Below are 14,981 nucleotides of genomic sequence, written 5' to 3' on the forward strand. Positions count from 1 at the left end.
GAGTAGTATCAGCGCGGAGATTTCAACCATCTTATGGTTAGGCTATCCTTACTCGGTACTTACAGGCATGGTACGGCAGGTTGGGCCCGGCACACTCGTCCCCCGAGTACCGGATCTCGCACAGGCAGGTGCCGTTCATGCAGTCGCCGCGACCGCTGCAGCCGTGCGCACAGCCCGCGCCGCGAGCCGCCGCCGCCATCACTGCTTCAGCGTAGTACGCCAGCAGCGAACGCATTTTATGGTGAGCGACGGGCACCGTCGCTTTGGTGAACTGAAATCAAAGACATTGACATATAAGTACATTGAGTTCGGATCCTTTTAATGTTAAGTTTTCAGGGGGCAGACTACGAGACTAAATAACGCACTATACGCCATAAAGCATTGTATTTTACATTCATAGATCATACATCATATTAGGTACTTTAGAGGGAAACCCTTGTACAGTCAATTGCAAGAGAAAATGGTCAAAATTACAAGCAATTTTGAATCACCTCGAATCCACACAGTTATGACGCGAACTACGTTCTTTAGTATACAATTTCTGATTGTGATCATTTACTTTCGCCGTAGACTGTACCGAGGATGAATATTAGACAGATCTAAGATTAACACTTCATTGTTTAGTATCACGATCATCAAAAAACAAGGTAATCTTAATGTTTTCATTCTTCTTCTCTCGTGGGAATAACCAGAAAAGCAGTCAATGCGTCACAATACTTTCGCATCACCTAATACTTTGGCGCCAGGAAACCGAAGCTTTATTCATAAAAACATTTCTACTTATACTGATAATAATACATTTTCGTTTGATAAACACGATAAACAATCTAGGCGGTGAGTCAACGGTCAGTGCTATTTAAAATGCAAAGCGTTGATGAAGATTAGAATTGCTAAAAACCGGTTACGAATGCGTCAATTAACATGTCCCTGTTAACGTTTGTATGAATCAAATGTCCCAAAAGTCGAATAGAACTGACAGCCAAGACATGCGATATTTTCAACATAAATAATAATATTAAAGGAGAGCTACAGCTACGTCGTCATAGCGTGTGTAATTGCTAATTTATTCTAACTTTGTCTTTCTGAGAAAGTGTTCTTATATGACAAAAGAAGCATATTCTTTTCGTGTCGTGATCGCACAACATCCATTTAAATAATAATTAAAAACATCGAATTTGTGCCTAGGAAAGACTGGAATATGAAGTGGAAGAACGAATCAAATATATTTTTCAAAACCAAGGAAAACGTCTTTCTATTTGAATGTAACATAATTAGTCATAGGCCCATTCTGATTCCAGATAACGTCATCGTTCATTTGAAAAAACCATCGCGACTAAACGAATACTCATATCACTCAAACCGTTCTCTTAGCGTATAAGAACGTCAAAAACAAAACCTAAACATCAATATACCTTAAAACTAAAACAGCACACGTTTATCACATAAGTGATCGGCCCCAGAACGATGCGACCGTGAATTTATCGATTACTCGTTTTTGCCACTTCCTGCTACATACGCCACACGCACATTTCCGCGGTACTTTAAAAATCATATCATATAATATAGCATTATTCTAATTTATGCTCAAAAATATTGCGATATCATATTTACGAATATTAATCTGCTTGTTTACATAATTGCGAGAAGTTTATATTTCCCTTACTGCGGTAAAGCCAAAAATAAGGTTTATGACATTAAGAATAACTTGTAATAAAATTAGTTAAGTACTCTACAATTACTTATATTCAGCACAAGAATAGAAGTAATAATTCTACATACGTATAAACAAACCCATACTTATAAAAATACAGCATTGTCACGTGTGACTTCAAAAACAACTGAATTAAGAATACTAAATTCAAATCTTCATAAATGCACACGCCAACGACCGTTTGAATAAAAAAAAAACAGAAACAAAACTATGGAAATACGTACATCACTGAATTAAGGTTTCTGAATTCAAAATGTCATTACAACGACAGTTTGAATACCAAAAAAAAGAAAATTTTCACACCTTACAAACCAACGACAATATAAAAAATAAGACTTATCAGAACAGTTAACAAGCCTTATTAATTAATCGTGTACCAAAAATACTTGCTTACATGAACAGCTGTTTCGCGGACCACATTTGTTTTCCTTTACCAACACACCTCGTACCAAGTATCTAAACGACACATATCGCACACTTTCACAACGAATCCACCTTACCACTAACTTACAACTTCAAATAGACTTTTAAGAGTATTTTCTAGTAATATTTTGTATGTTTTCATATTATTATGTTTATAATACGTGTGAGTAAGAGTTGCGTGTTACTGTGTTGTTATGTAAGCCCACGTGGTGGGACGGAGGTCGATGCACCGTTGCCCCCTCTAAAATTACACGGCCTTACAGCGAGATCAAAAGTGCGTGCATTAGTGACGGGCGATTTGATATTGTGCGTTCTGTTTATTAAGGTCGTTTTTTGGATGTCTTTGATGTGTTGATATAGCTTTTTTGGTCTTATTCAATGACATTTATGTTAATGAGATATAAGGTATTTTTCTTTTTAATTAATCGGATCACAGGCTCCAGGATAAAGTCTATCAGCAGAGTAATCGTAAACTTTCTCCACTCCTCCTTAAAAATTCCGACACAGGGCTTACTAGTTTATTTCTATTAGTTAATGTTGTCCCTATTACTAGCTGTTGTGCGCAACTTCGTCCGCGTTTCTGTACTACTCTCCTCCTGTTAATCATTTTTTTTTATATCTTGTAAACTCTTCAATAAATAATTGGGCTATCTAACGCTGAAAGATTTTTTTCATATAGTACCCGTAGTTCCTCAGACTAACCCGTTTAAACAAACCAAAAAGGTTTATAGTATACTAGCTGACCCAGCAAACGCTGTTTTGCCTAATAAATTATTTCTAGTTGTATGTATTTTTTAATGTCACACTATAAAAAAATAAAATATTTTTTTTAGTGTGAGCAACCCTTAACACTTAGGATTATGAAAAATAGATGTTAGTCGATTCTTAGACCTAATGAATACGCATATAGTTTGTTAAAAATCTGTAAAGCCGTTTCGGAGGAGTATGGTAACTAACACCGTGACACGGGAATTTTATATATTAGATCTATTTATCTATGTAATATGTTTAGAAGATACTACCAAAAATTTTCAATTCCGTAACCATTCAAACTCTTGCTGGCTTAAACTCTTTATACCAAAATCGGCACCATGATTATTCCAAGCTGTATCAGCCAAGCCCAATACATACATATCAGGTACAGATTGGTATAGGTGAGTAGTGTGAGTAGTGACTCATATGAGGGATAGTCGTAAAGGATGTTTCACGACACGCCCGCTGGTGGGAGAGATAACCACCACGTAAAAACATTTAGCTTTAAACCGTTCGTATTAACACTGATATCGAAAATCTCTATTGCCTTCAATACGTCAACATGTTTGTTGTAGCAAAAAAAACAAAGACCCAAGTGTGTGAAAATGTTGTAACTTACTGAACTAAAATGATTAATAGTTAAAAAAAATCTAAATAGGATTTCAACTCGCGAAAGTGTCACTCCATTCAAACTTATCAAAATCGGTCCAGCGGTTCGTTTTTATAGTTGTAAATTGCATTGTCATCGGGTTTAAACCGGATTAATTTTCAGGGTAGCTTCACCCTGAAAATTACAGTCTGCTAGCTTGATGGGAAGTGCCTCAAAACTGAGTTGCAAAAACAAACAAATAAGAAAGTGGATTATAAAAACGTGGGAAAATAAAGTAAACTAAATTTTATGCCAAACTTTGTTGTTGCACAAAATCTAACCTTTATCACATATTATTTAACGAGCCTTATTCAAATAGTGTAAGGAAATAATTAACTAAAACAGTCTCTACAAAACATTAGCCAGGACACCGCCCATTTAGAGATATCGATAACGACGTATAACATAAAAACATTCTGATTAAGGGATTATGATAATTATGATGATGATGACCAATAAATTAGAATTACTTTCATTATTTATAACGTCAATAAAAACGAGAAAGAGTTCGCCATTTTCTTTTCAGTAAACTTTATAATAAGAAAAACGTTTGACGCCGCGTAGGACAAAGCTTTGTGTGACTTGAAGAGTCGAAGACAAAGATTTATTTGCTTAAAATATAGTTAGGGTGCCTTTGTACATGTGAATTGAATGATTGTTAACAGCTCTCGTAAGTCGTAAGGCAAGTATAAAATACCTGTACACAATTTTTTTCACATTTCTAGCGAATAATCCTGAAACACTCGCTCTTAAGTATTACTCACAAGACAGATCACTTGTCGAAAAAGAGAGTCATTCCCATACACTTGAAGTTTTCAATACGTTTTCTACTTTACCATGCACCACTATTGGGGCACTCCAGACAACCAGTACCCAGTACGCATTAAAAAGGGAAGTACATATAACACGAGATGGGACAAAAAAACAGATATACATAAGTATATGTATAGATTACAAGTGAGGTAGATTATATAACACATACTTTTCATACACATAGCACGCAGATCTGTTAACCTTGAGGTTCTAATTTTATGGTATATTTTTTACAAACATCGTCTTGTGAACAATATGTACCAGTTGTAGGACTATGTACTTTAAATATTAAAGCTGCCACGAAAGTTTATTTATAATAAGGTAAAGTTTATGACTTTCTGTTGTTGTTGAGAGTAATCTCAAGAACAACTAAACCGATTTTGGAAATATTTTTAGTAATAAACAGCTACGTTCTTTGTATACGTCAAAGGTTATATTTTAAACCGGAAAATAATGCTTAACAAACTGTTCAACTTTTAATTATAAACAAAAGTTTCTAAAAGAAAAAACCCTTTTGGAAATAATCATTTTGATTCATAATATAATATAATCTGTGTTTACCTCTTATTTTTAGAGGAAAAAGGCAACCGATTTCATTTGTTTAATCAATTTAAAATGACAAATACGTATTTATTTATAGATTTCAACATAAATTGATAACAGATAACAATGTTTATGTCGATTTTAAAATAGGTTCGAGATATAAATGGAAAGGCAGATTAATTGCTGTGGAGTTTATTGCGCCGTTTCTTCTTCTCAGCCAGAGGACTTATTATGAGGTAAAGGGTGGACGAATCAGGACACTGTCTAATGACAACTCAGGCGATCAAAAAGAGCATCTTAATTGTCAAATAAAAATAAATCAATACTTTTTTCGAATTTTATATTTTCTATACCCAATCAACATAACAATTGATACCCATTTAATTTGCTTGAGTTTTATAATTCACACAAACTATTCATTGTAAATAAATAATATTTGTAAATAATATATTTTTTTTAATAAATGCGGACAACATCACATACATTGTTCTGAACCCAAAGTAAGTTGCTAAAGCACTTGTGTTATGGAATTCAGATACAACGAAGGTACCACAAACACCCAGACCCGAGACAATGTAGAAATGTGAATTTTTACATTGACCCGACCGGGGATCGAACCCGGGACCTCAGAGCTAGCGACACCTTGAAACCGGTGCGTACGCCACTAGACCACGGAGGTCGTCATTAAAGATAAATAGTAGTAATACAAGGAAAAATGAGCACCTAATTTTATTTTACTGACGAACACAAACTTTCACCGAATCTCCCGGGGCAAAACGAGGAAAAAGGTTAAAATACAAGGACGTAAACTCACATTAAAGGCTAAATGGCAATAGGCCCATGGAGCTACACTAGTACCTTGACAAGTCAAGGTCTCGTACGGACGCCCGTTTTCCTGTTCTGACCTCGGACGTGCCCCGTAACTGGGTCACGCCAAGAGATAAATGCTACAATTAACACGAACGGGTGAAGCACGCCGTTTTAAAGAACATAGAAATGTTTTGGGAGAGCGCGGTGTCTTTCCGCATGAAGATTTACACTAGCTTGTGTTTTTGACTCTTGTTATCTTTATATAACAAGATGTTAACAAAATAGTTCGTTTTTTCGCGTAGATTGGTTATTATTGATTAAGAATTTTATAAAAACAAAATGGTTTCCGTTGAAAAGTAAGTCTAGTCGCGATAGTGTATACACTATAGTAGTAGTAGCAGTAGAAGTAGTAGTAGTAATAGTGTATATGAACTGTAGCAGATATATCGCTGACATATAAAAATATATATGTTATATATACTACAATTTGTACTATCTATCGATCATTATTTGTACTGAGAACATTGCAATTACTATTAAGGTAACGTTCATGCTTGCTACCACAGCCTATTTAAAGTAAGATAACTTATTTGTGGACGACAGCATCAATCTTTCATTACGACGGAAATTTAACTCTTTGAAACTATGGTCGATCTCCCGGAAATCAAGTTTTTGTAAACTTCTGTGTTTAATTGATTGAAAGTACATACCCATCATGACGCCGACTTTCTGACAGAACCTATTTCTGTTTCTATCAAATCTAGACTAATCACTCCAGCAAACACTCCATAAAAAAAAACAAAGCAATGACGACTAACTTACGTCAAGTGTTTCTATAAGGAAGGTAAAGAAAAATTTGAGTTAAACAAACAAAACCGCGCTCTATAAATATAAGATAAATAGATATAAAACCTAATCGCGGCATCGATTGGATGAGCTCGTGACTCATGGCTGTGAATCAACTTTGGCAACTGATAAGGGACACCTGAATGTACCCATTATCAGTATATGAGAGGGAACTCCCCCTATTTAAGGCGTAGTAGACATAAAACTGTTCTGAAATTCTGCCGCAAATACAAGACTCTTGAAAACGAATGTGAGAATCTAACACAACTCTTTAATTAATTTAACTGCCGTAAAAAAAATCGAACAAAATAACATTTTTTTTTTCATATGACTCTTGATCATACCAGAAGCTTTTAGCATAGTGCAGAAAAAAAGCTATATACATATACGAATGCAAAAAATATTCTTAGGGGTATGAAAAATAGATGTTGTCTGATGCTCAGATCTACCGAAAATGCCCACTAAATTTCATAACAATCGATTAAGCCTTTTCGGCGGCGTTCAATTACGTGCACCGTGACACGAGAATTTTATATAATAGTTTTGATATATACTAGAACTATTTATGAAGAGCCCGTAACTGAGTTTCTACGTCTCCATAATGCATCACAGTCGGCACATGACCCATATGACCAATTAACCCACATTCCCAGTATTTGTAAACAAAACAATAGGCGACATTGCGAAACGAATCAATTATAAACAATGTAATTAATCTTAACTTTATTTTATATACGTATGTAGAGTTTGAAGTATTTTATTATATGATTTTATGATGAATCACGTTTACAGGTTTATAGATTTTTGAAAATACGTTGGGCTAGGTCAACAAGTTTTTCAAACTTGTAACACTGAAAATAACCTAGATTTATATGGTTATATTCATTATAATTTCATTATGAGGACAAGCCAAATTTTATTCAAATCCGTTCGGGTGTTTTTTTTAAATGAAGAAACAATAATCCATATTTCATCAATCCACTCAGATGTTATTTTTGTTGCAATGTTCTACAAGAGAAATATAACATTCCACTACTTCCACACAACGCTATCCACCCTCAAACTAAGCAAAGCTTGTACTCTGACCACAAGACAACTAATAAACACACTTATACACTTCAAAATACAAAAAAAAATAATTAAACATAGACACAGAACAAGTCATCGTGAATCATCACACAACAATAATTAGTCCTGGGCGGGAATCGAACCGACGACCTTCGGTATATAAGTCAAGGCAAATAGCCACTAGACCAACATGCCAGACGAAAATAAAAAAATATTGAATAACCGAGTACAAAAGCAGTGCTGCAGTGGGACGGTGCAGTAGGTACATTAGAACAAAAACTATTTTACAACTTCTACGACAGACCTATGCCGAAAAAATAACACCTTAAAGTTATTTTTCACACCATATCAACAATTTCTCACTATCAAAAGTAATTTATCTAGAACTAGCTATTGCCCGCGGTCTCACTCGCTAAGATATCGCAAATACTTTTATCTTCAAAAGTATTAACCTTCCAACGAAGTCGAATAAAAGTGGTCCACTTTGTGTTAATCCAAGGTGTTAGGTACCTCCACATTAAATTTCATCAATTGGTGCACCCGTTTATGCGTGAAGTGGTAACAAACATACACACATACAAAAATGTCAGGCGTATTGTGGTAAGTGCGTTTCCTTTCTTCTTTTTTCTAACCATTTGGGCATCTGTATCTGGTGAGTCATGATGCAGGTGGTTCGGCTTCAGCAATAGCTGTTCATATCTGCTCTATATACGATAGGGCTTTATTTTGTCATAATCAGATTAAAAGATCTTCGATATTCATTATATTGATTGATGAGTAGATTATTCGAAATGCGTCACTATAGCGAAGAGTACTGATTGCTAAAGTTCAATATTGCATCAATAAGGAAAACAAACACATTATAAAGTAGTTCAGAAGCTTGAGGTCACTGGAGCCTGCTACCCCCTTGCAAGAGTCGCTCGGAGCCTGCGTGAGCGATCCCGATACTCTGGCATAGGCAAATATAGCGGACCAGGGTGTTTTTAGTCGGCAAGAGTCCAACATATCTATAATCCGTGCCTTTGGCGTGGGTTCAAGTCATTAGCATCACTCCGGAAAAAAGGGCTACTACCCTCTCTAAAAGATTCGCTTTTCTTTGTTCTGAAGGAGAATCCTTATGGACACAACAGCCTGACACTACCCATCTCCTCATGCAAAGGGTAGTGTCAGTCTCTTACTGACTAAACCTGAACCTCCCGCGCCGTGCACTGTCTCCTGAATTTGTTCGGTGTATGACAATGCATAGCAATTTCATCCCGTCCCCAAAGCAAGAGATACAGTTGTGGAAACGAGACAGAACTATATAATGTAGAGGGGCGTCTCTCTTCCACAAACTACTTTCTTACTGTCAGATTTACCAGGACCTCAGTAAACAAACAAGATGATCAATGATCTCTTTCCTTAAGGCCTTTGCCCCGCGCTAGGGCCGATACACACTGCGACACATCGACATTTATAAATAAATATAAGTGAAACATAAACACACGTTATCGCGGGGAGAGCGTGTACGGGTTAATTAATACAATTTATCGTTAAAAGCATAATTATGAATCATGTTTTAAGGTGTGTGTACACGGTTTATTTAGGCCGATGTCAGTGGAGTAGTTCAGCATAGCATCGGTCTGTAGCTTTCCTAATTCCAGGTACACATATGTATATCTTTCTTGTGTAGTGGAAATATTCCGAATATTGTTTCTACAATAGAAAAAAAACTGGTCAAGTGCTAATTGGACTCACGACACAGATGGTTACGTACAAATAAGCTAAAAAACTATTCTTAAAATCAAAATGGTGACTTCTTGCTCAATTTTGATATTATATTATTTGTTATCAGCAACAGAAGTACTTAATTGTATACATATAACGGTTAACAAGATACAGTCTGGTGACAGACAGAGAAGAGAGATAATGAGAAGTAGAAAAAAAGTTACAGTCTTATAACACTCTTGGTGTAATGAACTCTAAAAACAGTCAGTTTCCTTTCCTTTTGTGTATACAGCCTAACACGTGCCATTCTGGATGTTTTGATCGTTAATACACAATTACACATCACATGTACGTGTGTATGTGTGTGTGTGTATACACGTACAACATGCACGGATGTGTATACTGTGTGCTTCCCGTTGATAACATTTATTGTTGAACATGTTTGAAAGAGATGTAGGAAAAAATATAGTATAAATATAATACGGTCCAGCTGACCCAGCAAAACATTAGTTTGGCAAATTATTTCTAAAGAATTTCTTGTTTAGAAATAGTATTGCTTTAAATACAAAAACGTACAACCGACTTCAACTAAAAACTAGTGGGTTAAGCTTGATGAAATATTGGTGGGACCAAATGACAGCTATTACGTGTAAATTGAAAAAAGAATCAACGAAAACGGTTCATCCGTGGTCGAGTGACGTACGCACTGGGTTCGATCCCCGGTCGGGTCAATGTAAAAATTCACATTTCTACATTGTCTCGGGTCTGGGTGTTTGTGGTCCCTTCGTTGTATTTGAATTCTATAACACAAGTGCTTTAACAACTTACTTTGGATTCAGAACAATGTATGTGATGTTGTCCACCTTTATATTATATTTATATATCTATATTTTATATCCAGTCCCAAGTTTCTGAGGGAAAAAAAATATAGACGATTAGAGAACCGTCTCTTTTAAAAGTCGCCTGAAGTCGCCGTACACTTCAAACCCACGAAGACTAGCCTCTATTACAGTAACTACGACACAAAGGAAGGCAAAAATTGTGTTACAAGGTCAAAGATAATATATTAATATTTGCAGTAGTTATGTGTAAGTAAATATAGAGTATTTACTTGTCTAACATCAATAATACAAACTACACAGTCTGGTATTAGATCTGTTTGCAAACAAAAACAATACTTAGATGAATAATTATGGTTTATAACTTACAACGCGGCCAGTGTCACTTGGCACATCGGGAAAGGGCTACAAACTGTCGCTATCTCTTTTTCACACAAGCAGCTTGTATATTTCTATCTCGCTCTAAGAAACTTTTTTCTCTTTTCCGACGCGCCAAGTAACATCGGTTTTTTTTAAGTAATAAGAGAATAGAGACTTTGATTGATTTGATCGTACTGTACATTTTTTATGACTTTCATTAAAAAATATTTCATTTAAAAGTGATAAACTGAATCGTATTATAAATAATTTTCTTCGACACTGAAATTTAAAATGGCCATTCCAATGGCTCATAGAATTTATTATTTACTTCGTCGTGTAGGTTTTTAAATAGGCATTGACGTAACTTATCAAGCTTATCAGAGCCGACACACATGCTATTAATTACTACACAAACAATTATGCGCAGTTATTTATAAAAAGAGAAAAATATTAATAAATATTACAAATATTGGAATATGAAATCGCCAACCCGCAGTGAGCTAGCGTGGTGATCAATGCTCCAACCTTTCCGATTTGGGAGGAGATCTGTATCCAGCAGTGGAGCATATATGGGCTTGTATTATTTATAACTATAATTAGCTATTTTCACGTTATATATAGTACAATTGTTGAGTACGGCGTCGAAAGTAACTTCAGTCGTTTCATAGAGTTTTGAATATACATAGTTTTATCGAAATCGACAGAACAGTTTACCGAGACACGTATAAATAGTGTTTCACATTAATGATAATAGAATGGATATTCCTGCTATAACCTAGCTCAAAACTAGATCTTACAATTCTTAAAAAAAAATGTTAAACCGGTAATACTTGACTTTATGACTATTTAAACACGTGCAAAATGCAATATTCATAGTAATTTAAAACATGTGTTTTTGATCAGAATATGTTTTTTAAATCATTTATATCGATAACGAAATATCTATGCAGTTTTTCATCATTCAAAAATTAAAAAGGTATGTACCAAAGCGATCTTTAACTGTTTAAATTTGCTCGTGGAAGCAATAAATTATGTCTTGATAATAATTAATACTAAATAAGATATAAAAATCTCACAAAAAGCTAGCTTTATTTAAACAGAAATATTATTCTACATTCATAGAAGAGACATAACAAATATGATTAACTATAAGTTTAAATAGTTAATCATATTTTCGTGTCATCAGACGTTTCTTCAAAACAATTCTAATGTTCTGGTTGTGGACATTTATTCTAATGTTGTGGACATTTAATTCTTAAGAATATTACATTCATTTGACTCAGAAACACAAAACTTACTTTGCCTAATGTTGCCTTTATTATTAGTGGTACAAAAAAATACTAGCCTTTAGCATCCAATATTTAGAATCTAGGTTTTCCTACGATGTTTAGCTCTACCGTTTTTCAGAGATGTCTTACAATAATGACAAACGTACATTATATTACTGGGAAAAAGTCACATTACTTTGCCTGCGTTGGGATCGAATCTGCACCTCGAGCGAACAATTTTCTTTTTAATATACTTGACATTAAAACTTGAAAATCCAATTTAAGTTCTAGGAGTGGGAAATTATAAATTCAATTTTCAGGCCTAATCAACATTTCCATAAGAAAATAAATACTCATACTTATAACTACAACTTGTCATCATACCTGGCAAGTTACGTATTACGAATACAATCTTAGTCAATGTCAAACTGCTAAAGGAAACACTGCAAAGTAACAACTCTGCAATCATGTGTTGGTATTAGATAAATATTGACAGCCATGGAGCTTAAGGCCGTAGCAAACGCTATAGGTCAAATACGTCACCATTTTTTTATGAAGAACCTGTCATTAAACTGTTTAGTCATGTCAGCCTGTAAACTTGCCACTGTTAGAGTTTTTCTGTTTGGGTTGTTACTAAACAAAGTTCTGTATTAAGTAACTGCAACTACACAACACAACTACTCTTTCTGTTTTATAAGATAAACAATCTTGACCGATGCACAATTATAAACAGACCTCATTACATTCACAAATTACTTCTTCTATTCAACTTTAACCTAACCTTTAAAAATGGAACAGCAACCCCAATACAACAACTTCTCACCGTAAATTTTTCAGAGCGATAAAAACAGTCTTTTCTTGGAGACCGAAAATAAAACTAACCGCATTACACAATCTTTTGAAGATTTCGTTTCGTCCGCACGTGATGACGTCAGGATTGGGCACTGAACCACTGGAGACTGGAGTAACGGACGCGACGAGGAACGTAGCAACGTGCGTATTGCGTAGCAACATATACAGCATGTTAAATATATGTGCTATAGAAAAAAAAATCCGATAAAACGTAATAGAAAACTAATTGGTCTAAAAGCTCAAATCCCGAAAGAGAGAGAAACGGTTCAACTGAACAAGGAATTAATTGTAGTCATGGCAAATGAGTAACAAGTTTATGACAACACGTGGAGATGCGGTAAAAATATACGAGGCCACAAGTTCAAAGAAGTTCAAAGAATTGGAGGGTCTACAACCACGTCTTAAAGAAAGATATACTGTACGTATCTTTAATATCATAATCTTAATTTTGCGTAAAATGGATCATACAGGACGTAGTACAGCATCTCACTTTCATAACTGCAATCATATTTGTTTTTATTGATGTCGATTATTTCTTTAGACGTAGGAATCATTTAGAACGAACCCAGTAAAATTATAAAAATACTCAATTGAAAGAGGTTCTTTAAAATATTCCATATAGGTACATATTAATAAATGCGACATAAGATGGAGTCGTTTTCTAAATATTGCCACATTCTGCCAGGTGAGCTGGCAAGCAGCAGCGAGACGCGAAACTTGGCAACCAAGCAGAAGCATGTCTGATGAATACACCAAATATTTAGTACTGCCAATGTCTTGACTATAGTTAGTAGATGTTAGGAACACTCGACGTTTATTATGGATGAGATAAGATTCAATTCAGATGATATAGTTGGCGATGTAGAAAGATTAGTTTCATTATTGGATTTAAATTTGACGATTTTATCAAGAGTTCAGGATTGAATTATTTTAAAGCCCTAAGTATAAAGTATAACTAGCAGTAGAAAGTATAATTAAAACCATGGGCGAAACTAAAGACAAAACACTAAAACCTAAAGAGTAAAAACCATATCATAAAAATCTGTCTCGCTTTCGAAACTAGCGCAAGCAGCCAAGTCACTACAATAAACCGACCGAAAACATATGAACACATTCATTTCATCACACATGATCTGGATAAAAACAAACTAGCGAACAACGAGCTTTGATCATTAAGCTGTGTCTATCTCTTGGAATGTACGCGATGAAAGAAATATTTTTTGCCCTCTTGCAAGCATTGAACTAAATTGGTAGTTTTTTTTTTATATATACGGGATAAAATATATTATTGATAGGAACGAACATGAAATGAACGAAGAAAGACAAAGTTTTCATGCAAATGTTAGAAGCATACGAAACACAGGTACAGGGGGTCCGGTGGGCTTGTAAAGATGGTTTAAAATAGAGAAACTATGATACAGATTCATTTCCTGTCAAGATGCAGAGCCAACAACGAAATTAAGGTAACTGATATGAGACCTGTCAGTACATAGAAGGGATTTCACGAAACGATGGGAGAAGAGAGAAGAAAACTTGTTCTCAAAAATGACAAAAAATTATGTCACTAGAGAGCTCGAAATAGTTACCCTTGAAATAAAACACGTGAATTAATAATAGAAACCATGTGTGTAACCCCAATCTTTAATTATTACTTCTTGGGTTCATATAAAGTATTTATGAACAATCAAGCTCCCATTATTACTTACACCGACATCATCCTCGTCTTTATTCCAATAGGCATACGATCTATTTTCGCAATCTATTGAGCGGAACTTGTGTGGTTTGCTGTAGTATTTTGTGATGTACTGAAGGGCCCGCGAAGGTCAACAGCAAGGAGTTATGGACACGGACGTGGTCGGGTTGTATAAGTAGTTAATAGTTCGTTGGTCACTACTATTAAGGATGGATTAAGCTATAATAGCTGTGCTGTATGTGATGTGACTTTGTATTAACGGATGCGTATTAAATCATTTCACAGACATCAATGTTTGCAGAATAGACTACTAAATTGATACTTGAAAGATAGGTAAAGATAGAGTATCAAACTTATAACCATACCAACCGTCTGAACGTCGATGGTTATATTAATTTGTAGTTATAGTATCCACAAAAACACACCATTTGTGATAGTTTTAACTGTCTAGCTATATTTTCGAGACACCGCCATATTCATAGGGTTTAATTTAGCTAAAGTAAACACAGTAGAGTCTTAAGCATAACCAATTGTGTCTCCAAAAAAGATACGATTCTCCTGATTTCTTTTATGAATCTGAATTATTCCAGAATAAAACTGAAAACGTGACCAAAACACCATTTCTCCTTGAGGAGAAAACATCTAA

The 14,981-nt window shown here is 34.9% G+C and overlaps 1 protein-coding gene across 8 annotated transcripts in view; it reads right to left on the minus strand.

The window, feature by feature from the left end:
* The window catches only part of LOC113494329, a 96,842-nt gene that overhangs the window by 47,424 nt on the left and 34,437 nt on the right, over window positions 1–14,981 (minus strand). For 7 of the 8 annotated variants that reach the window (XM_026872630.1, XM_026872628.1, XM_026872624.1 and 4 more), the window contains exon 2: window positions 64–271. In XM_026872630.1, the coding sequence (XP_026728431.1) occupies window positions 64–235 (172 nt within the window). In that variant the 5' untranslated portion in view covers window positions 236–271. Of the gene's footprint in view, window positions 1–63; window positions 272–6,412; window positions 6,497–14,981 lie in introns of those variants that run through there. The other variant, XM_026872627.1, reaches the window with a different exon arrangement.

Source organism: Trichoplusia ni, chromosome 5 (genome assembly GCF_003590095.1).
Source record: "Trichoplusia ni isolate ovarian cell line Hi5 chromosome 5, tn1, whole genome shotgun sequence".
Taxonomy (NCBI): Eukaryota; Metazoa; Arthropoda; class Insecta; order Lepidoptera; family Noctuidae; genus Trichoplusia; species Trichoplusia ni.